The sequence below is a fragment of the Peromyscus maniculatus genome, chromosome 5 (genome assembly GCF_049852395.1).
Source record: "Peromyscus maniculatus bairdii isolate BWxNUB_F1_BW_parent chromosome 5, HU_Pman_BW_mat_3.1, whole genome shotgun sequence".
In the NCBI taxonomy this organism is placed as follows: Eukaryota; Metazoa; Chordata; class Mammalia; order Rodentia; family Cricetidae; genus Peromyscus; species Peromyscus maniculatus.
This window is the reverse complement of record NC_134856.1, coordinates 117,186,877-117,211,855: the sequence shown is the minus strand read 5'-3', so window position 1 is coordinate 117,211,855 and position 24,979 is coordinate 117,186,877. Positions and strand designations below refer to the sequence as shown.

The 24,979-nt window shown below is 43.2% G+C and overlaps 1 protein-coding gene across 9 annotated transcripts in view; it reads right to left on the bottom strand.

Moving 5' to 3' along the window:
* Nucleotides 1-24,979, bottom strand: part of Fars2 (phenylalanyl-tRNA synthetase 2, mitochondrial) — a 448,933-nt gene that overhangs the window by 118,167 nt on the left and 305,787 nt on the right. For all 9 annotated transcript variants that reach the window (XM_076573181.1, XM_076573185.1, XM_015990774.3 and 6 more), the window contains one exon: nucleotides 22,240-22,391. In XM_076573181.1, coding sequence (XP_076429296.1) covers nucleotides 22,240-22,391 — 152 coding nt within the window. The remainder of the gene's footprint in view (nucleotides 1-22,239; nucleotides 22,392-24,979) is intronic.

The window sequence follows — 24,979 nt, the reverse complement described above, 5'->3', positions numbered from 1 at the left end:
TGCTATCAGTGATGCTGAAGACAGGCAGGAAATGTTTACTGGGTAATCACAGGAACACCAGTGCTGCTATCTGGAACAGCCTTCCCGCTCATTAAATCTCCCCCACCCTGTGCAGTCGAGCTTCTGCTTGAGAGTTTTCCTTCTTATATCCATTTTATGCTCCTCTGATCTCACATCTTGTTTCTAATCACAGCTCCGAGTGAAACACGTGTAAGGTAATTACTCCTTGGCGTACAGTGGTAGTGCTCATTGATTAGAAATAATTTTCAGAGTGAACACCATAGCAAGGAACTTTAATCAAGCTATTTCAGTTCTTTTCTCAGTTATATACATCTGCTTTTCCCTGTAAGAAAGTGTGTGTGTGTGTGTGTGTGTGTGTGTGTGTGTGTGTGTGTGTGGTACCTGCCTGTGTAGACAAATCATGGGGCAGTTAAGAATTGTGCCATCCCCCCACACCACCCCATCACACACCATCCTTCTGCAGGGTCTCATGTAGTACAGGTTGGCCTTAAATTCACAATTAGCTGAAGATGTCCTTGAATTTATGGTCATCCTGTCCCTACTTGTTTTGTTTTTATTTAATTAAAATAAAATTATATCTTTCCTCCTTCTCTATTTGCCTCCTAGTTCTCCCATGTCCACTCCCACCTCACTCTCTTTCAAATCCACATTCTCTACTCTTTAACTATTGTGACCTATAAATTAATAAACCTATAAATACAAACTGTTCTGTCTGCTCAGTGTTACCCGAATGCACGTTCTGGGGCTGACTACTTATTAGATGACCTATTAGGGGGCTCACCCTCTCTCTGCAGTTGCTAATTACTTACAATTGTTCATCTAGGGTGAGGGTCTTGTGAAATTTACCTCAGCTATGTTGGGATGTCAACTGTGTTTGGAATTACTCATGTCTTGTTAGGCAGTCACCTCAACAACATGGCTGCCTCTACTTCATAAGTGTTGGAATTACAGGACATGGCATCAGATTTGAACTATTTCCTGTTCTTTTATTTTGGGGGTGCTGGGTATCACTCTGTAGTCCTAGTTGGCAGGAAACTCACTATGCTGGAGCTTGGGACTACTCTTCTGCATTGTCTCCTAAACTCTGGGATTGGAAGTGCAGACCACTAGGCTCCACACTCCAGTCAATAGATCTAACAAACAAATCCTGGACTTGTTTCTTCCTCAGGTTCACATTCTGAACCTTTGTGTCATCCTGCTTAGGCTGGTCTCTCAGATGAGCTTGTGTTCAGGTCAAGAGTCAGTATGTTACAGAGCTAGACAATCTAGACAGTGAGACTCCAAACTCATTAGGACAGTGGGTGCTGGGGTATCAGGTCCCAGTGGGAAAACTTTTGGACTTCACACGGGCTGTGGAGGTTCTGAGGCCTTCTGTAAGGTGGCCTATAGGTCTAATCTTTCTGTACTTGCTCTATGAGCAGAATGAACTCTAAAAAGATGAGCATCTACTTTGAGGTGGAGCCGTCTTTGCAGGTGTGTATACTGTACATTTTCTCACGGCAGAGCTACGTTCGAGGTCTGCAACAGAAGTAGGGGCAACATATACAGGAGAAAGTTTGAAAGTTCACATATATAATATTATATTAGGCTACTATAACATATATTATATCTAAACAAATATATATTTTAAGAAGTATCTTCTGTTCTTCGTGAAGTTCTGTGTTAAAGCCCACATACAGGGAAAAAGTAGGATGTTCTATAATGTCAACTCCCAGCTCCTGTTTTAGATGGGCAAAGAAAATAAGACATTCTAGAAGGTTTTAAAATTATTTTATTATTACTTAAATTATATGTATATATGTGTGTCTGTGTGTGGGTTTGTGCAGGTGAGTGCAATGTCTATGGAGGCCAGAAGAGGGTATCATATTCTCAGAAGCTGGAGTTATAGGCAATTATGACCCAACAGATGTGGATGCTGAAAGTCAAACTTAGGTCTTCTACAAGACCAGCTGAGCCATCTCTCTAGGCAACCCTCCTGCCTTTTGGAGCAACAGTTTTAACCTGGAGGAAACTATCATAAGTTATTAATCCAAGCAGCCAGAAAGCTTAAGCAATGGACAAGAAACTTGAAACAAGTCAGTCAGGGATTTTACAGTATGCAGAAGAGCACTTGGCCATGATTATCCTGTATCAAAAGAACTACAGCTCTTATTTGTGTACTAGTCTCTACCATTCTAAAGAGTCTATGTAATTATGCAGTGATAAACTAAAATATGTACTGTCTATGTGTTATAATACACAGGAATATATATTTTTCATATCTCTATCTACATGTATTCTGGTGTAAAACAGCAATTTTAGTAAATATTGACTGACTGTCCAGTTAAACCAACAGATTTCCTATCTGCAGTGAGTTTACAATTCAGTGGTTAGTTCATGGACCTACATGCAAGCGAGGAACACCAAACATGGCTGACTCTTTGAAGGACAGGAGTATTAAGGAACATTCTCTAAAGACTGCACCTTCAAGTTACATCTGTCCAGTGGCCTTTGCATGTGAGCACACTGAAAAATTATGACTGGTGAGTGTGGTGACTCACAGATAAGCATGTCTGGTAAATGTACATCTTCTATATTGGCTCCCTGGGCTAATCCTGAGGTTAGCAACCTGCTTAGTGGCAGGGAATGTACCTGGGAGAAAGCTAATCACTTACTACCTAGGTGATCTTAGGAAGTCATTTCTAGCCATGCCCTACCATGGTGCTTCACATGTGTGTGGTGTGCACACTCATGTACATACAGACACATCACACACACACACACACACACACACACACACACACACACACACATGAGAAAAGTTACATCATATGGTATCAGTAAGAAGAGATTTAAAGACAAAGAAATGCTCAACCTTATTTTAGGAGTACTAAACCTAACCTCAGATCATCGATCACCAGAAACTGAGGCAGGAGTACATGTGTTTGCTAGCCTGACTGCATGGTAAGATTCTGTTTCAACAACAAAACCAAAACCAGCTTGGTCCTGTGAGGATGTATGTGCATATACTTAATCAAAGGCAGTTTAGCCTGACAAGGGCCCATCATCTCAACAGTGTCCATGGTACTGGAAGGCACTCTGCATGTTACCAAAGGAGAAAGGTGGACACCAATCCAGCTACAAAACCTGTGATCTCCAGTGGTGACCTGCCTGCATGATATTCTGCTGCTATAGTGGCACAAAAGTTGTAAGAGTTACCAACTACTGTTTGATTAGATTTGAGGCCCAGTCCATGAAATGGAACCCATGCCTGACAATACTCAGGTGGCTAAGAACCTGGGATTAGATAGGCCATGGACTTAGGGAAAAACCAAATACTACTGTTCTGCTAAAGAAGTATGTCAACATAATGACTGCTGACAACATTACATTCTGTTATACCTGTAGATCAGTGTCTTGCCTGGCTATCATCAGAGACGCTTCCACCTGCAGTAGACAGGGACAAATACAGAGATCCACAACTGGACAATACGTAGAGAACGGAAATCTTGGAACACCCAGTCCTATATGGGATGTCTCCATAAAATCCCTGCCCACAGTACTCAAAGAAATTTGTGGAAGAGGTAATAAGATTGTAAGAACCAGTGGGGATGGGACCCACCAAGGAAATAAGACCTTCTAAACACAGCATGACTTATGCACATATAAAGTCACAGAGACATTGGTAGCATGCACAGAGTCTGCAAAGGTCCAAGCCAGGTGGGGTCCTAGCACTGAGAGGGAGAAGCAGACACACTCTCCCATCCCTAACCAAGAAGCTATCTCCAACTACTTGCAAAGGAAAATTTAGTTTGCTCCAATGGAGTCTCACTAGGTATACAAACCACACTCACAGGGCCCATGGCCAGCAGTCATGGCCAGCTCAAAATGAACTCAATTGTATTTTGTGAGGGTTTTTTTTTTTTGTCTCATATTTTGTGCATTTTTTCTTTTGGTTTCTAACTGTACTGGTCTTCTGCTTATATACATTATGGTTTCCAGTTTTGTGTTTTTATGGGTTCCCAGTATACGTGTGTGCTTCTGTTGCTGTTTCATCTTTGTATTTTTTCTGTTTGCTCTGTTCTGGTTTTTTTTTTTTTTATTTGTCTGTTTGACAGAGGGAGGGAAGGAGGGAGGGAGAGAGGGAAGAAAAGGAGAGAGACAGAGAGAGTAAGAGAGAGAGGATGTGGAGTTGGAAGGGTCAGGAGGTGGAGAGGATATGGGAGGAGATAAGGAAGAAAAACCATGATCAGAATATATTGTATGAAAAAACTACTTTCAATAAAAAGTACATTAAATTAAAAAAAGAAAAGAAAACAATAATCAGGCATGAGGGCACATGCCTAGCTCTAGGGAGGCTGACAAAGGACCTTAAGTTCCAGGCCAGCCTGGCCTACTCGGTGAAGGCCTGTCCCAAATAAGCAACCAACCCATTACACTTCCTTAAAACCCTATTTCAAAGCATTGCTATTTGTAAGTCAGTATAGCAATACTTCTTAAAATAACTGGCTAGTAGTGGATGTCTAAGAAATCACTTTACTACGAACTATATTTTAGGTCACCAATAGGCAATGACAAAATAGTATCATTTCTTGAGAGTGATTGACAACCCTTGTTCCAGAACAGTGACAGCAGCAACTACTTGGTATTCACACACATCATCAAACAAACTGCTCACTGAGTTCCAAATCTGACCAGAGAGAGCCATGAGTCTGTGGATCCCTTGGTTAATGAGTCACTATGGGGTAGACATTGGGCCTGAACTAAAACTTGAGAAACAAGGGCCCAGGGCCCATGCTGTGGGTACTCCTCAGCCAAACCTTCCCAACCCCTAGTGGCAGTTCCTTCCTCCCTTCCAGGTCACGCTGCAAGCACCATCAAACACCACTCTGCACAATGGTGCTGGCCGCAGGTACTGCTTCTGTCCTTGTTTACCAGAGGCACCCAGTGCTGTTCTTCTATTGTATGTACCCTCAAAAGCATGCCATCCACATGGTTACTGTGCTTCAAGAAAGAAACAGGCATGGATTTCCTTATGGTATTACAGAGGTCTGCTCACAGATCTAAGGCCACAGCTTGTGTCTCTTTGTCGTTCTCTTGTCCTGCTTTATCCTTTTATTCTTTCCAAAACAAGTATTTCCTGAGAAAGGACTGTAGTATGTAGAGTGAACTACCAGTGAAGCAAATTGATGCCTATTTTGAATATGAGCTCTATTAGAATCATCAGAACTCTGATGTATTTGGAAGGCACACATCCTGACTTAGAATTCATTTCTCCCAGAAGAAATTCTCCTGTAGGATCTTACCACTGCCATCAGTAATTAATGCATCTTGGAAACTGGTGTGCCATACACAGCCACAACTGCACAAACGCCTCTCAGTCCTGAGTGGTAACACCTTTTCTTTCTTCCAGGGCTTAGGAAGATAAGGTAGACTACAATAAAGGTCCCACAGTGAAGCTATATGGCCAGGTTAAGTCTCACTATGATGGCAGAATCCCAGTAACTTAGTTATCCAGTGGGTCAAAGGACAACCAGGTTGTTGCCTTTCCATCGCCTTTGGCAGCATGGTAGTCTGAACAAAGGGACTAGGGAATTTAACAGGACCACTCTGGTATGAAGTGTGAGAGGTATTTTTTGGCAAGGACTGGAACACATGAAAGCCAAGCCAGACAGAAACCTGTTGTACATACAAGCTGTTCTCTGGGGTAACTTAGAAAATGTCATGTGGAATAATTGGTTTTATGTCTTTTGTAAGAGATTCATTTACTGCAAATGGTTCATCTTATAAGTGGCATCAGGGAAACTGTTTAACTACTTAGGACAATAAAAGTGTCATATGCACATCTTATGATACAGTGGCAAAGCCAAGATGAAACTGGAAATAAACAGTTTAATAGTAACCTGAGGAAATGTAAAGTGGTAGCTGCACCATCTTTTGGGAATGAAGACTTTCTATCTGTAAAAGCAATGGAACAAACGGGTGAAAAATGTTACTTGTGATGATATAAAACTATCCCAATGCCTGGAACGCTGTAAAGGAAAGGAAAGGTAGGTAAGCACCTGAAAAAGATTGGAAACAAAGATGGAGGCATCAGTCTAGACCTCTGGGCACATATAAGAGCTGACAATAGCGGGCATGAGATGCTACCGTTTGTACAACCCCAAGAGAAAAGAAGTAGAGACAAAACACTGGAGGCTAAGATGGGCAGAGAAGGTTCTGTCCAGAGAGACTCTGTTCCAATGCCTCCTGGGGGCTGCTGGTATCTATCTTCCCATTGAATTTTAACCAGCAGAATTTCCAACTTTTCTTTTAAATTGGGAGGTAGGGAGAAAAGCACTGTTAAAAACATAATCCAAAGACTCCACTGATAAACAAATACAAAGTTTGGGGGAGATGTGGGTCAAGAGGTACTGAGTAGCAAGAGAGCAGGATGGCAGGATAACAGCTGGAACATTCTAGAATGCAGCTTCGGACCCACAGGTGATGCCAGTGCAGTGGGGTGGGGAGGGGAGGGTTCTGAGGAGTGAGTAGACATGCAGCCTGGGAACCACAGACGATGCCAGCGCAGGGCAGGCGGGGTTCTGAGGAGTGAGTAGATGCAGCTGATCAGGGGAGAGATGGGGAACCAGGTGGATGTGTTCCTTTGTTTCGGGATAGAACCCACTTTAGTATACATGAATGCCATGATGTGATCCTGCAGATCGAAGGTATACACAGTGAAACGTACTGAAAACAGTGTCAGAATGGTTGACTGCTATCCTTTAAGAACTAGGTAATTATAACTGACTTGTTGGTCTTAAATCACAGCATGAACTAGAAATGAAGCCTAAGTAAAAATATTATTTAAACTAGCAGAAGTGAGTGATGACAGCTCCTCAATGCCTGCCTTGAGCACATCAGCATGTCGGCCTTCTGACCAGCACAGTACACGGCAGAGACGTGCATGGCAGGCCAGTGGTCAGCTCTAAGATGATGACGGTCTGGAAGACGGCCATGTTCAGAAAGGAGACGGGGCCTAGGCACTGCTTGGAAGCTCCTGGTTCGAATCTCTGAGACGTCTGTCCTCCTTAAAGAATCTGGACTCAGCTTTGAAGGTTAGGGGGACCTTGAACTTGAGTTCAGGACTAACAATGAGAATTTTCATCTTGACTATCTATATTGATCTCCTTTACTCATACAGTGCTAAGAATAGCACCTATTCACACCAGTCTTCTCAAGAATTTGATCTGTCTAATATTGCAGGTATATTCCTGCATCAGACATGGTATAACATTATTTCAGATTTAAGCAGGTTCATGAGCAGCAGGAATCCCAAGACTAAGATGTGGGAATCCCAAAACAAAGATGTTCTATGGAGAAATACTCACCACTTCAATCCAGGCTAGAAAAATCTATAATCAGCCCTCTACTTTCTCTCATCTTGGGGAGGCTGTTTTTGGCTGGAGAGGTGAGCAGAGGTCAGGCATAACTTCAAGAACCACGTGTACTTTGCATTGTATTTCACTCTGGTTCCCGAGACACGGAGGTGAAAATTCCACGTGGCATGTCCACAGACTGCCCTGCCACGTAAGGCAGCGGGAAGTATGTGCGATTTTAACAAGGTGGGGTCTCCAAATTTGAGAAATGCTGATCAAAGTATAGTCCAAATTCCATTCATATTTTCATTTGCATGCCATCCTTTTAAGATTAGAGACATAGCTAAGCATTATGAACTGGGTTTAATGAATAATGAGACTTGGCTTAGGTGGATCACCGCAGTGCTAGGAAGTAGTTCTCTCTCTCCCTAAGATTCATTTTATTTTATGTAATGAGTGCTTTGCTTACATGTATGTCTGTGCAGTCATGTGTGCCCAGGGCCTGAGGCGACCAGAGGAGGGCACTGAATCCCCTGGGACTGATACTAGAGTTACAGATGGCTGTAAGTTACCATGTGGGTGCTGGGAATCAAACTCAGTTCCTCTGCAAGAACACTCAGTAGTGCTCTTTTATCCCCCCTCAGGGGGATAAAACCTCCCACAGGGTTTCTGTGTAGTTTTGGTGCCTGTCCTGGATCTCGCTCTGTACACCAGGCTGACCTCAAACTCACAGAGATCTGTGTGGCTAGAGAATTTCTCTCCAGCTCTCACCAAGCCCCGGCAGTCCCACAGCCCACTTGTAAAATAAACACACAGACTCTTATATTACCTAAACTGTTTGGCCTAATGGCTCAGGCTTCTAGCTATCTAGTTCTTACATCTTAAATTAACCCATTTTTATAAATCTATCCCTTGCCACATGGTTCGTGGCTTACCAGTATCTTACATGTTGGTACTCATGGCAGCGGCTGGCAGCGGCTCCTGACTCAGCCTTCCTGTTCCTAGAATTCTCTTCTCTGCTTGTCCTGCCTATACTTCCTGCCTGGCTACTGGTCAATCAGCATTTTATTTATTCAGAGCAATATATTTTTTTTTTCACAGCAGATCTGCCTGGCTCTGCCTCCCGAGTGCTGGGATTAAAGGCATGCGACAGCATCGCCTGGCAGTGCTTTTAACTGCTGAACTATATCTCCAGCACAAATGTCATCCTTAAAAAACTTTAAACAGGTATTCATTGTGTGTGTGTGTGTGTGTGTGTGTGTGTGTGTGTGTGTGTACCATAGTGGGCACATTAAGGTCAGAGGACAAGTTGGGGAGTCAGTTCCTGCCTTCCACCAAATGGGTTCTGGGTACTGAACCCAGGTTGTCAAGCTTGGCAGCAAGCATTTTCACCCAGTGAGCTGTCTTGCTGGCCCAGAATCTAATCCAGCATCTGAGTAATTCATGCCCAGAAGGGGACTACAGATCCATCAGCTGTCCTTTCCTGACCTTTGCACGAGCTGTCCAAGAATGGAAATAAAAACAGGAATGACAGGAAAAGGGAAAAGTTCCCACAGCATTCTTTCAAATGACACCCGGGGACATGTAACTAAGAAGAGGTAGGTCTAGTTTCCAGTCAGAATGCACTGGCCCATAAAACCCTGGATGCATACATGCATACATACATAAGAATCCTCTCACCACTAACCCTTGTGGAAGTGAAGGCACACTGTGTGGTGCCCTGTCAGAAACTTTCTATCATTAGACTGAGCACAGAGGACCTCAGTGTCAGAGCCTTGCTATCAGCTCTGTACTCTAATGGATCTTGCAAAAAGGCTATCCCCCAGCCTCCATTCCTTCATTCACACTTTCTCTCTACCCTCTGTTCACCTTGATGTTTCCAGAATCCTTCTTCCTTTGGTTTTCCTAGTCAGACACTCACAAGGCCCCTGGGTCTTCTCCAGAGTATGAGTTGCTCAGTCAGTATGCTTTATTGACCCTGCTTCTTTCCAGGAGCTCTTGTGGCCACGTCCCTGAAATCAGAAAGTCTGAGATAACCTGGGCATTGTTCCCTCTTCTCTGTCTGCACCTCACTTTCAAACACTGCTCTTGTGGTCACACAATCAGGTGATACTTAGGTCCATCACCTCTATATCTTCCTTGAATGGCTCACTTTTCCTATAGATTTCATCTAAATATTCTTCCAGTCAGCTTCTTCCAGAGGATTTGACCCTGTCTTATCCCAGACTCTTTTCTCATCCATACTCTTAAAAAAACTGATTTTAATTATATGATGTGTGTGTGTGTCTCCATGTCAGCATGTGCATGTGAGTGCAATGCCGTGGAAGCCAGAGGATGTTGGTTCCTCTCTAATTGTGGGTGCAGGTGGTTTGTGAACTGCTGATGTGGACACAGGGTACTGAACTTAGATGCTCTTGCCAGAATGGTACGTGTACGTGTTTTTAACTCATAAGCCACCTATCTAGGCACTCACTCTGATTCTTGAGGTGTGCTTCAATCTGGTGTGGTGGTATCTGCTAGTAACTCAGTGAGTCTGAGGCTAGTCTGGACTGTCTAGGGAATGCTCGTCTGAAACAAACAAACAAGCACTAAAGATTAGGTTGTGCCCTACCCTAAATTACTCCAGATTGTGTCAAATGGTGTTTTTTTCCAGGTTGCACCTGGCCCCCAAGGGACTCCACTCTACAAGCAGACTTGAAGGAAGAAGGACAGCTCTGCACCAGGGTGGACACACAAACAGCACCATTTGTTTGGCATGGTACATCACTTATTTCTGGGAGTAAAAAGGGTTCTGTTCTTCTTGTTTATAATGGTGAATTTTGATTTTAGGGGCATATTGGCATATTAAAATCGTATTAGAGAAATCGAGCCCAAGAACTTATCAGACATAACCTGATTGAGGAAAGGACCTAACTCCTTCACTTGAACTACATAAAAAAGTAGAAACCTACCACTCAGAAGACATGGCACCCCATTGACCAATCATCTGACACCCAGTATATATGTCACAGACCACGTACATCAAGAACCAGTATGTCAGTCAAGGACCAACACACAGAACATTAAAGCCCGTCCCTGCTGTTAACACAGCCTCCTTAGCTGCTGTCTACTTGCCCTGACAGCCCATCTGGACCTGCCTTTCATCCAGTCACTGGCTGTAGCTTTGAACCTGGCCCTGCCTTTCACCTCAAGGTGGGGCTCATCTTGGTTCTCTGCCCAGACTACAGCAGCATGCTTTTTCAGAGTTGGTTTGGGTTCCTTATCTTATCAATACAGTTTCAATACATGTCTATCAGTACTCCTGAAATCTCTTAAAACAATAGTTGCATCTTTAGCATATATAAATATATATAAAAAACATTACAGATATATATCTGTATATATGTATAATATATGTTATATATCATAGATATCATATATATGTTACAGAATGAGTACAGAGGGATAAAGGAATATATATATATGTGTGTGTGTGCTGTGCGTCATGTGATAATAGTTAATATTAGAAATTAAGATATAAATAAAAGATTTTATGTTCACCTTGACCAGATTACTGAAGCAAGTAGGATTATCAGGGAAACTGTTGCCTGTAAAAGCAATTTACATTGTAAATTTTGTTATTCGGTACATTCTGACATAATGGAAAAACACAAGAATGTTATTATGTTTCTGGAATAGTATACTTAAAACAATAAACCAGACAGACAGACAGACATCCCTCTACTTATTTCCCAGCCTCACTTCTTCTTCATGGCCAACACTGTCCTCAAAGGAATGACAGGAAAGCCTTAAAAAATGGCAAATGGAATTAGAACAACAACTTCCCTGATTTTCTACCAGAAAGGCTAACAGTTTTGTAAGGGAAACAAGTCATCTGCTGTGATTTGAAGGTATACTCCAAAAGTTCACGTGTTAGAAGCTCATCCTTCATTTCACAGCTGATGGCATCTGAAGGTGGCGCCTCTGCAAAGTATAATGGCTAATCTTGGTTGTCAATTTGACACAATTCAGACATTGCCACCACTAGATTGGCTCTGTGGGGGCATTTTCTTGATTGCTAATTCATGGAGGAGGACCTAACCCATTGTGGGTAATGCCACCCTGGGTAGGTGGTTCTGGCTAGAGCAAGCCAGAAAGCAGCATTCCTCCATGGCTTCTGCTTTAAGCATCTACCTTGGATTCTTTGACAATGGACTGTGACCCATAAAATGAAAACAAACCCTTTTCTCCCCCAAGCTGTTGTTGGTCAGTGTTTTATCACAATGACAGAGAAGCAAACTTGGACAGGAAATAGTGGTGATCAGAGGAGATGGGGAAGGAGGAGTCCCATAGAGGGATTCTGGCTCTGTGAGGAGTCAAGAGCCAGCACACTCCACGTTCCGTGTTATGATACGGTAAGAAGGCCCTTGCCAGATGTTGGCACTGTGCTCTTGGACTTTTAACCCAAGCTGGGTAATAAGTAGATACCCGATCATTATAAATTAACCAGCTATCCCTTTCTAGTAACAGGGAGGGACTGAGGCAGTCTCTAGCTGTTTGCCTGCACATTTCCATGCTGGTGTGATGCTGCTCACATCTCTGTCTTTCTCTCTCACACATTCTGTTCAGTCTGCCTGGGATTTGGGGGGCCTCCACTTTAAGCTCCATTTGTCCTCAAGATTCTGCTGAACCATGACCTGCAAAAGTCACTTGAGGATTTAAGGTAAAGTAGGTGCCACCCTTCTGTGAAACAACGTTGCTTGTTTATTTGAGGCCTTTCCCTTCACTTTCCTGAGGAGCAGAGCAGGGCTGAAGGTCATCCTACACAATCCTTTAGCAAACACTGATGTGCTAGAGAGACCAGGCGCTGAGGGACTAAGTTAACTGTTTCAATTTGGCTGATGCTGTGAGCAAAGAGGCCTGCTGTGTGAAGGTAATGTGATGGATCCTTCATGGAATGTTGGAAAGGCGCAGCTTGGGGAAAGAAGGAAGAGAGGCAAAAACCAGTGTCCACGCTAAAAATAGTTCCTTAGACTTGCTTTCCAGGCCATCTGAAGCACCACAAATGTTCCTCTGGCCTGCAGCAGCACTGCAGTAGAACACAGAAAAGGAAAGAGGACAGGTGAGTTCAAAGGCTGACCTGCTGCCTCGGGCCATCTCTGTGGTACTACATGTTGTCTTTTCCAAGGGTCACAACTTCTGACAAGCTTTCTGCACCCAGGGCTCTCCTAAGATTATCAGACTGTTTATTATTATTACTATTATTACTATTTTGTTACTATTATTATAATCTTCACAAAAGATTGCTAAGGATTCTTTAAGTTCAGATAGGGCCCTCACTCAGTTCCATCACAAGACCAGGAATGACAAGCAAACCAGAGAGCTCATCCCACCTGCCTCTGTTCACAGCATTTGCTCCACCCAGGACCCAGGGAATAGCCACGTGGGTGCACAGCTCTGCCGGCCAGTACCGAGGCCACTTCACAAAGGTGTTCCCCCCATTTAAAAATCCACTCACGCTGCAGGGTGAATGCACATCACTGGATGGACAGTTTTACTCCAAGTCTAGTCCTTCTCCTCACTTCCAGAGCCTGCGGTCATATGGACCCGGCCGCCAAACCCAGGACTCTCAGCTATAACAGGAGTGTTTGGAAGGCACTGTTTTTGGTTTTAAACAAAACAATAAGAGCTAATTATCTCCATGTATTTCATACACATAGCTCTATTTTAAAGCAACTACTCGAAGAAAATATCACTTCTAATAGCAGATGAGGAAATGAAAGCTCAGAACAGAATATTAAACACGTGAGTTCAGGACTTGATGTACAGCTTCCAACTACATGTTCTAGGCTGCTTCTACTACATCCCTAGTCTCTGCTTCTATTAAACATGTCATACACTAAGAACTCTGCTGAGAAACAAGATTCATTATCCACTCATCAAGCACGCTGAGTGAGGTTAGTAAGGCTCTTGCCACCATTATAAACGCCAAGAGAAGACAGAAGTGAGCTATTCTTGCCTTAGTTTATTTTTGCTTTTATAACAAAATACCTTAGGCTGGGCAATTCCTAAATAAAAAAAGTAATTCCTCACAGTTCTGGGAAGTATGAGGTGGGGATGGCAGCAGCTCTGGTGTCTGGTGAAGACTTGTGCTGTTGGTTTTGTAGAGGCTCCTCTTACACACCCTCACAGGGCGGGAGGGACAGCAGGCTATCAAGACAAGACTGTGTCCTAACACAGTGGATCAGAAGCATAGAACAGGCACTCAGAATCCTCCTCTAGGAAGGCAGGAAGCTCATGCATGAGGAAAAGCCTCATGACCTGCCCACTTCTCTAAAGGTCCACCTCTCAGACTAGCACAGTGGTGATTCAACTTCACCACAGGTTCCAGAAAGACAAAAGCATTCCAAACATAGCGTCTACTATGCAGTGGCCCTCAAGGAGCTCTCGCCCTAAAATAGCACCTGTGTAAATGAAGGGTATGAGAAGGGTATGACCCAATCAAAGGTGGTAGTACTGAACTCCCCAGTTGAGCGACCGTGGAATCATGGAGAAGATTGCCCAGGGAAAGCTGTGGACCGTGAGGGAGACAGAGGTTAACATGTATGTATGAAGTGGGGGAGCTGAATTCAAGCCTGCTGAGAAAAGGAAAAGTAAGAGTCAAGGTATCCAGATGTGGAGGGTCTCTTCCCTTCAGATCTGTCTCAGTTCCCAACACCCTTGCAGTTAAGATTCAACTAAATCCTTAAATAAATCCCCTCTGTCCAAAGACAGCCAGGCTGCCACCCTGGGGAAGTACTCCTCCCAGTGAAGACCCCTTTGGAAGCCCGTGAAAATGGCAGTGTTTGGGTATATCCTCTATGACAATTTAGTAAGTGAAATGATAGGTTGCAGAGGGGGCTATAACCTCTAGAAAGCTAAGAAGAAACATGACACTCATCTTGAGTGACTCACAGGACAGGATTCATCCCTCTGGCATCACAGCTCTCAACAACAAGGTTCAGAAGACCCCATAATGACCACATGAACAGTGGCAGTACTGCAGTCCCAGAGAGACTTGTGTCCAAGAGCAAAGCCGGGGTGGGGACATCAGTGTCTCTACCGCAGAGACCTGCAGTTTTACCAACATGCACTTCTTAAGTGTCAACCCAAATACGTAAAAAACAACCAAATTTTAATTCTCTCAAAACAAGTCTTAAACTCAACCCAAATCACCCTATTTGAGGTTATTTTACTTTAAAATTTAGCTCTATAATTCACAATAACCTGCTGCCATCTCCAAATAGAGTGTGAGCCTGGAGAAAATGGTCTGGTTTTCCCAGCTTCTCTTTACTCTTTCTCATGCCCCAGGCTAGAAATATTTTGAACAATTGTGTCGCATAAGAAAATAAACTTGGCACTATAATTCTTAAAGCTGCATGAACTCAGAGGCTAAAGATGACTGATGCCTCCTAAGGGAGCTGAAAGCATACACAAGATGATTTATGATTTGCCTTCATTAGACAGGACATGCTTAGAGAGCAATAATCCACAGAGGCCCGGACAGCGACCCTACGAAGGAGTGGCCACTGTGGTATTTGCTGTTAGGTTAAACTTTTGAACTGCAGAGTCCCTTTAGTACATTAAGAGGCCCAAAGAGGAAAGCACAGTGAACCTCTGGAAGAAGGTTCTGAATGACCAGCTAGAACCAAATGCCATTTTCTCCTAAGCCAATGCATCCATCTTCCTGCAGGGGACAGACTGTTATCTGTAATTGAGACGAAACTCCTCCATTTGTTGAACATTATGAAATTAGCCTCATATTCAGTAGATAATGTTTCCCTCAGACATCCTGAGATGTGCTCTTGTTCAAAACACAATATGCAATTTGTTCAACACTTATTTATCTCCAAGAGCAGCCTTTGTGCTTCGTTCATGTTGCTGTGTTTTGGATGTCAGACAGAGAAAGGGTCCATGCTCCTTTGTAGTATTGTCACTTATGTCTGCAGAGAAAGTTCAAGGTGGGCATTGGCAAGTCCAGTCTAGGCAGCCGTTTCCTCCCCGCCCAGCCAGGGGCCTTCTGATGGGGAGAGGGGGTGGGGTGCAGGATGCTCAAGAGGCCTTCTGATGGGGAGAAGCAGTGGGGTGCAGGATGCTCAAGGGGCCTTCTGATAGGGAGAGGGGTGCAGGATGCTCAAGGGGCCTTCTGATGGGGAGAAGCAGTGGGGTGCAGGATGCTCAAGGGGCCTTCTGATAGGGAGAGGTGTGCAGGATGCTCAAGGGGCCTTCTGATAGGGAGAGGGGTGCAGGATGCTCAAGGGGCCTTCTGATGGGGAGAAGCAGTGGGGTACAGGATGCTCAGGAAGGACAACCTCCCAGGCCAGGGCTGCAGACTCAGAGTGGGGTTTTGAGTCAGCAAACTGTAGCCTACAGGCCAAATCTGACTCCCAGGGCAGCCTGAGGCACAGCCAAGCCTGGACTGTGCACTCTGTTTATGGCGGCTTTCTCAGTGGCAGTCAGGTAGTGTGGAGAGACAAGAAGGCCCACAAAGTGAAAACTCGCAAGACTGCTTGAGAATTACTCCGCAGTGAGCAACATGGTTAAAGAGTATCTTTCCTCAGATATGTTCCTCAGTGGTATGGGCTATGTTTAACTTTGGATGTGAACCACAAACACCTGCATTCAGTAAGCCACTACACTCTCACCTAGGGCTGAGTGATACGTCCCAGAGCCAGGGTTGGGGCTTCTATGTTACTACTTTCCTAACAGCTTTACACCTTGCTACAAAAGAGCTGCTAGAGCACCAGACATTGCATCTCAGCCAGGCACCTTAGTCAAGTCAGGAGGCAAGTAGCACAGGTTCCAAAAGTGGAAATCGAGTAGAAAGCAAAATGATGGAGGAAAGAAACACATACAATATTTTATCTCAAAAGACCCCAACAAATAGTTTTGCTTTTGCCCGAGAGCTGAGGTTTATACTCTGAGGTGTAAAGGAAACATCAATTAATGCCCATTCTGGGATAATAAGAGTGCATCTGTTTTGAACAAGTATAGAATGGAAGATGAAGCTGGACCAGGCAGGGTAAGTTTGTAATCCTAGCCACTCAGGAGGCCAAGATGGGGAGATCTAAGTTTGCCTGAACTAGAGTGAATTCAAAGGCAGTCTGGGCAACTTAATGAGGCCTCCTCTCAAAAAAAAAAAAAAAAAAAAAGTCTGGTAGAGTGCAAGGCCTTGGGTTCACTCTCTAGTACTGCAAAAAGAGTTGGTTCTTGGGAGTAGAGGGGGAAAGAAGCCTTACTGGTGTAACAAGTTACCATGAAGGAAGAGCTGAGTCTCCCCTGGCCAATGCCCAACCTCCCCTGCCAAGCCCATGCAAGCACTTGGTCTAGGAAACCCAGTGGCAATCACACTTCTACCACATGCTCATCAATCGAGACAGAGTGGAAGGATGGAGAAAGTGGTAGAAAAGCTTACTAGCAAGAAATCCTAAGAGGAGAGACTGCTGCCTCTGGAGCTCAGACAATTTCTGACTAAGTATTTTGCAGTGACTTGTTAAAACCAATCTCTCTTAAGGAAGGTGATAAAGCAGACACAGGGAAGTCGGACGGTGGTGGTGCACGCCTTTAATCCCAGCACTCAGGAGGCAGAGGCAGGGGGATTTCTAAGTGAGAGGCCAGCCTGGTCTACAGTGAGTCCCAGGACAGCCAAGGCTACACAGAGAAATCCCGTCTTGAAAAATCAGAAAAACAAAACAAAACAAATAGGCATAGGGAGGAGATGGTGAGACTGGAGGAAGAGGATGTGAGCTCTCAGGCCATCACAAAGGGGGAGCAGTAACTGAAGATGTGTACTGATGTGTGGACAGGAGGGGGACAGAAAAGATATACCTGGGGCCACAGAGTATCACAGACAGGAGGCCTACCAGGTGAAGAGGAAATAAAGAGATTTAAAAGATGAGAGAGACAAATGACAGGAACAGAGTCAGATAAGGACGTTCTCAGGACGGCCTGTAAAGATACAATTTAAGAAAACTCCTCCAAAGCAAAAGCAGAGTCAAATCTCATTTCTGAAAGATCTCACATGGGCAAGAGCAGGTTCCCACTGAGGGGTATCCTGAGCAAGCGAGCCAGCTTTTTAGATAACGAAAGAATCCTTTAGGACAAAAAGCAAAAACAGTCACGTGCGGCCTTAGATTTCTTTATACCAAGTTAAACTCAAGAAGTCAAGAGAGTAACACTGTATGTTATGTCTGACCCAAGTGACACTCATCTAGGCATAAACAGACTGCCAGTTTTGAAAACACACAGGGTCATAAGATACTGCATGCTGTGGATATCATTCTATATAAATAAAACACTGATGGCCAGTGACCAGGCAGGAAGTAGGTGGCCAGGCAGAAAGTAGGTGGAACAAGGAGAGAGGAGAATTCTGGGAAGCGGGAGGCTGAGGGGAGGGACATTGCAGCCACCTCCAGGACAAGCAGCATGTAGACTCTGGTAAGCCACCAGCCACGTGACAAGGTATAGATTTATAAAAATGGGTTAATTTAAGATAAAAGAACAGTTAGCAAGAAGCCTGCCACGGCCATACAGTTTATAAGTGATATAAGCGTCTGAGTGATTATTTCATAAGTGGATTGTGGGACTGCGGGGCTTGGGGAACCTGGAGAGAAGCCCTCCAGCAACAAATGGCGCCCAACAGCTCGAGTTTCCACCTTAAACCTGAGAATATTTAATAACCAATTCTAAACAGAGCCAAAACCAGGTTCCTGCTTCTTGTCTCATACGGGCAGCTAGACGCCACAAAACGCAGGTTTGAACACTGGCGGGTTCCTGGCGTGTGTGTTTGACCGGCAGTATGGCGGAAATGAGTCGTCTGCCAGCGGCACATTACGCTGTGTGGTAGATTTAGTCTTTACTAGTATTAAAAAAAGAAAAAAAAAAAAAGAGGTTTCTGGGCTACATGCTGCTTTGATAAAAGTTTAGACCCACTTTTTCTGAGACTTGATGACTCCCAGAGCTGGCGGAAAAACGTCCCACTGCCATGTTGGGAAGCTAAAGTGGGCGGAGCCAGCAGCCACACCGCTGTTTCAGTCTTAGAATGGTGCAGTTTAAATCAATAGGCTCAAGGTAATATAAAACATAAGTCACGTAAAGATGGCTACCACACAGAGAATCTGGATTATGTTCTCTTTGATATTTGTAACTGAAGAAAAACATTTCATTACAAAAGCTGTTGAGTTATGCCAAAATGTATATTTTTTTTTTTTTTGTTTGTTTGTTTTTGTTTTTCGAGACAGGGTTTCTCTGCGTAGTTTTGCGCCTTTCCTGGAGCTCACTTGGTAGCCCAGGCTGGCCTCGAACTCACAGAGATCCACCTGCCTCTGCCTCCCGAGTGCTGGGATTAAAGGCGTGCGCCACCACCGCCCGGCCAAAATGTATATTTTAAAGTTACCTTGACTTCAAAATTTGGATTTAAGGATATATTGCTTTGGAAAAGTGGTTCTGCTTTTGTTTCCACAGAAAGCCAGAGGCTGTGGATTTGTTCCAGATTAAGATACATCAGGTTTCACCAGCCAAGACCCCCTGAAAGGTCTCCGATGACACCATGGCCCAGATGATCCAACATCCAGAGCGGTTTCAAGGCAACTGGTTCACACAATACAGCCTCACGGACTACCCCATAGGCCTAAAATTTTCTTTGCATCCCCATAAGATACAGCGCCCCCCTCCAGCAGGAAGTAGTAAGAGATGCTACGCCCAAATTCCCGAATATACCAAGCTGGCTTTAGAGGTGGAATTGGCTCACTCCCCCTCTAAACCTAGACATATTGCTTTAAAAAAAAAAATGGTTAAGAGATTCTTGTGTCCCAAATCAGAAGAGCCCACTGGTGTGGGACAGAGAAAAACCAATATTTTTATTTAAAACAGGTTGATTATAAATGTGATCTCTTTCTAAAAAAGAAAAGGGGATATGATATAGATATATAGGAGGATATGGAGATGATAAGATAAAAGGGTAGATTAATGAACCTACTTTTAAAGAACAACTTGTTTAAAATGTTTTACATTGGTATAAATTTTAGTTTATTGATACAAACTTGAAGTTAATTTTGTTATACTATATATAAATATTTCTATTCTTGTTTGAGGTATTATGTTTATGTAACTCATTTAAAATTGTAATGGATAATTAAAAAATAGATTAATAATTAGTCATCTATGATAATAATATCTGTAGCCATGTTAGTTAAGTCTTCTAGGTATACATAGATATATTTCAGATAGATAGGTAATCTTCAAACACTTCATAGACCTAGAAAATATGGCATTTAAATAACTTAGAATTCTGTTGACGTGAGACACAATTGCTCCTGCCTGCACCAATTTGATCCCGAGAGAATGTTGGGCATCTAAGACATTTCCATTTGGAAGTTTGTCTTTTTGGCACAAAATGGCCTACTGGGCAAAGAACTGCCCTTGCCTTGATGGCTGACAGTACAAATATAATGCTGTCCTTTCTGGACAAGTGGGACACAAGGAAAGCGACCACTGTACTCTGCCAAGACAGGGTAAGATGGTCTCTCAGAATTCCTGCTTCTGAAAATGGTCTGTCAGATACTCTAGGCCTGTAGCCAATTTAAATGCACCAACAATGCTGAGAAACATTAGGTGACTGTCCAGGCTGCCAGCTGTCTTGGTCTACTTTTGCAAGATTCCCGAAAGTTGCTTGCATCCATCTACCATTTCTCAGGTACCATTATGTTCCTTCTCAGGTCTTTGATGTGGTTGAAAACTAGATAGTTGTAATTCCCTCAGTTATGATAAAAGATAAGTTAGATATAAAACCTTAAATTCACAAATATAAGATAGATAGGACATCTTCTTTAATATTGTAACTGTTATTCTTGCTCAATAATTGTTTTGTTATATGTAATTTTACCATGTTAAAGTTAAAACCTTCCTTTTTAAAAAAAGAAAAAAAGGGGAAATGCTGTGGATATCATTCTATATAAATAAAACACTGATGGCCAGTGACCAGGCAGGAAGTAGGTGGCCAGGCAGAAAGTAGGTAGAACAAGGAGAGAGGAGAATTCTGGGAAGCGGAAGGCTGAGGGGAGGGACATTGCAGCTACCGCCAGGACAAGCAGCATGTAGACTCTGGTAAGCCACTAGCCATGTGGCAAGGTATAGATTTATAAAAATGGGTTAATTTAAGATAAAAGAACAGTTAGCAAGAAGCCTGCCACGGCCATACAGTTTATAAGTGATATAAGCATCTGAGTGATTATTTTATAAGTGGATTGTGGGACTGCGGGGCTTGGGGAACCTGGAGAGAAGCCCTCCAGCAACAACTGCATCCATTACTCTCTGAGCAAACACTGCCCTTGACAATGAACTTTAGGATGTCTAAAGAATGGGGGAAATGAGACAAGAGCGGAAAATGAGAGTACCAAATACTTTCATCTGGGAAAAGAAGTTAAAAAAACAAAACAAGAAGCAGAAAGAGGGAACATGTTCAGCAGGGTAGAGAGGAAGGGCAATGAAATGGGTGTGATACAAGTGTGAAGACCAGGAAGTGGGGAGGGGTTCGAGGCCAGATTCAGTGACCATCCAAGTCTCCAACAGCTGGGAGTCAAGAAGGGACTTTGCAGAAGGATGAGCCAGGAAAGTGAGCATCTCTCCATCTTTCCTGCTCACGAACTTCTGAAGCTTCCATCACAGCTAATGCAAAATCCAAGTCTCAGGTTTTGCACCTTCTGGCCCTGCCTGATCCTGTGGATACATCTCTGCCTCAGAGTCACCTCTTCTCATTTACTTCCCCCTAGAACTTCTAGTCACATGTCTTTGCTGCCTTCAGCATCTTGCATGCATCACTGTCCCACTAACAGAGGATTCTATTGATTTCTATTTTGTTTTTGTTTTACGTAGTTTTTTTTTTTTTTTTTTTTTTTAATAGTTTGAGACAGGGTCTCACTCTGTACCCCAGGCTATCTTTGAACTCAAAGCAATCCTCTTGCCTCAGTTTTCCAAGTGCTATGATTATAGGCATGAGCTATTACACCTAGCTTTCAAGTCTGCTTTCTGGAATGTTCTTTTCCCATTCCTAGACTGCTCACCATACTTTTTTCTGAGTATTTTCCATGGTGCTAGAGATTGAGCCTGGGACCTCACACATGCTAGGTAAATGCTCAACCACAGAGCTGCATCCTCAGTCCTTTTTTTATTTTTTAAAATTTGGGACAGGATCTCATTAAGTACCTAAACTCTATAGCTCAAACTGACTTTGAACTTGCAATCCTCCTGCCTTGGTCCCTGGAGCAGCTGGGATATTACAGGCAGGCACTGCTAGGCCATTGCTCACCATGTTTATCTGCTTACCTTCAATATCTTCAAGAGCTGATCCAATCCCCCAGCTGGCACCAGCTCTTTGATTGATTGGTAATGTGTTTTCGCTCATTAGACTGCAAGTGTGTGGTGATTTATTTAACATGTGCCTTTCCCACAAGACAGCAGGCTCAGAGAAGACGCTGGTGGGAGCACAGTTAGTATGAAGACCCACAGTGGATCTTGTGTCACTTCTAAACGTGCACTAAGGTGTGCTTCCCTGACTTTCTTCCCGTCTCATCAACTCTGCCCCTGGAGGGTGGTATGGCTAGAAACCACCTCTCTGACAAAGGACCTTTCAAACATTCTGCTTCATGCACTTCCTTCACCAAGGCAGAAAAGGACAAGGATGCATTTTAGGAAATCTTCTGAGAGGACTGACGCAAGTTTTCACATACAGCCTCCCTTCCAGCACAAATTCAGAAGACATTGTGTCTTGGCACACTTGGTTTCAGAGAAACTCTGTTGTGAGTCTCCAGGTCCCATTGGTCACACAGAGATGGTAAGGGATAAAATCGGAACGCTTTTCACTTACTTTGGGTGTTCAAACTTGTCTATAAGATCAACCTTTTCCACCAGGTCTCCTCCGACTGTTCGGACGATGTCGTAGAAATCGTTCTCCGTGTAATTCTCGGAGGGCAGCCAGAAGGAAATGTCATTGAAGACAGCGGGGTACTTGCTAAGAGGCTAGCAAAAGGAGAGAAGAAAAGACACACACTTGTTAGTTGCTGAGAATACATCTTTTCAGGGAAGATTTCAGTTGGGCAATTAGGAAATACTTATAAAACATTACTTTAGTGTTTGAATTTTCAGAAGCAAAATGAATTTAAAAGACAAATCAATGTTCAAAATTAGTAAATTCCAGTTTGAATGCTACAGATTCTTACCACATTAATGTATAACACTACCATATATTATATTTACTTTGTCACTAATGGTCAATTTACTAAAAAGCATTTTGAATGTGTTGTGTTTCAGGTTTTTTTTTTTTTTTTCATTTGACTACCCCAGAAAAAAAAGAGTTCAAATGTAATTAACATGGGATTCATTAACTTCTTGTGGTACTTTCAGGAACCATCTTAATAGGGAAATAAGGGCTTGTCAAAACTGAGGTTCCAATTAGTAAAGCCATTCTTTGTTATACTTTCTAATTATGAAAACTAGGGCCTACACTGATAAGTCAACATTTAGAGATTATTTTTTAATTATGTTTTAAAAATGTGATAAACACAAATGTGTCATTTCCCCCATTTTATTCCACTTATTCTTGCTTTAACAGTTCACTCAATCATCATATTAAATATTTAAAATTAGCTACACATGCTTTGAAGATGCTGCATTTGTATTCATGCCTTTATGTATGTATATCATGATTATATATATATAGACACTCACATACAGACTTGGGTCTATAAGTAATACCATAATGAGAAACACTGCAGCATGTAACTAGGAAATGTTACAGGAATACCTACTAAGTCTGTGTATTTTCTAGATGGGCAGATGTATACATTGACTTATGCTAAATCTGGTATTACTACAAACCCTTTGGTGAATCACTGATTAGAAGAAATGTAAGATTTTTGAATGGCATAGTCTCTGAAGAACCAAAGACTCATACACAAGTGATTACTGAACTTGAAATGTCAATAAAGCTGTCAAACAAATGAGTCAGTTCGGGACACACATTTCAAACACGTGTGACAGAGCTGCAGTGTGGCTGCCCTCTGCACAACACCCTGGATCCCCAGAAGCCCCTGTGCTTTCTCTCCCTGGAGGGAAATCAGGATGCTGTAGTCACAACCCGGGGACAAGGAGAGCAGATGGCACTTCTGTGGCTATGCACGAGGCTTTCCCTTTCATTGTCCCCACTCTTCTTTTAAGAGTCATTGGAATTTAGGGAGACAAGAGACTGAGACTACAAGGACTGCCATAAAATCTTCTCTTCAATGGGTCCAACCTGATGTACCACCCTTCCTGAGTTCTGATGAGAGGTGAGGTCACAGAGAAATGGGGGAAGGTACCCCAACAAAGCATCTGGGCTAGCAGCCTGTGGACAAGCCAATATAGTGACACGTCAGGAAGAATACCTGCCCCCCCAGATGCGTAAAACATACAGATTATAATAAATATAGCCTCAAAACTTACCCATTTAAAAGTAACAGCCCACACAACTAACTACTTTGTAATTTATTTTGAAGCTAAGAAACACAAGTCTAAAGTACAAAATTAACTAAATGGAGTATGAAGGTTGGTATTGCCAACCTGACAGAACCTAGAATCACCTGTGAGAAGAGCCTCTGGGCACCTGTGGAGAATTACCTTCATTGTGTTAAGTAGGAGGACCCGCCAATGTGGGCAGGGCTATTTCTATTCCCTGGCTTTGAGCCTGGGCTATATAAAATGGAGAAAGGAGCTGTGCACAGTGCTCCTGATTGTGAATTTGATGTTAGCAGCTGCTTGAAGCTTCCTCTACCTTGACTCCCCCTTCATGATGGGCTGTATCCTTGAAAGGTGAGCCCAAACAAACCCTTTTTTCCCCTTAAGTTGCTTTTGTTAGGGTGTATTATCACAGGAACAGCAAGGGAGACTAAGATAGGGACACCTAGGGCTTATCAACAGGAGTTCAACTCTGCTTTGTAAATAACGACAATTGCGGAGCCTGATTCCCAAGATGTAGGTCGGTCTTCAGGTGCTTAACCACCAAAATACTTGGGTAAGGGTGGTGAGTGGGTCAGTGGTAGAACACTTGTAAGAATCAGACTCCTTGTGTATTTGTCTCTAGAGGCAGGCAGCCAGTCTGTTTTGAAATTGTTCTGAAGTCTAGCAAAATGTATAAAAGGCTGACTTTGTGACTGAGAGTACTGTTACTTTCCTGTGTCAGTTATGAAAAATACTCTAGTATTATTTCTATTCATCAGAATTATACAGCTTAAACAGAAATCATCTTTCTGACTATCCACAGCTATATGTGTGCCCAGAAGATGGAATATTTTCTCGAGGAAAACACACAAGTAGTGGGGAGACTATCCATAGCTGTTATTAGGGAAGAAATGTAGTGACACGAGAGAAATTAGACAGAACAACTGGTCAGTGACTCCACAGCCTTGCCAGGTGTGGCTCCCCATCAGAGAGTTATTTATTCATTGGTGGGTCCACTTGTTAAATACTATTTGTCACCTCCTATATACTCCCATGGCCCTAGGCACATGAGGATAATGAATTGGAGTCCACCTAGAGCTGCACAGCAGATACTGTCTCAACAGTGCCTCCCT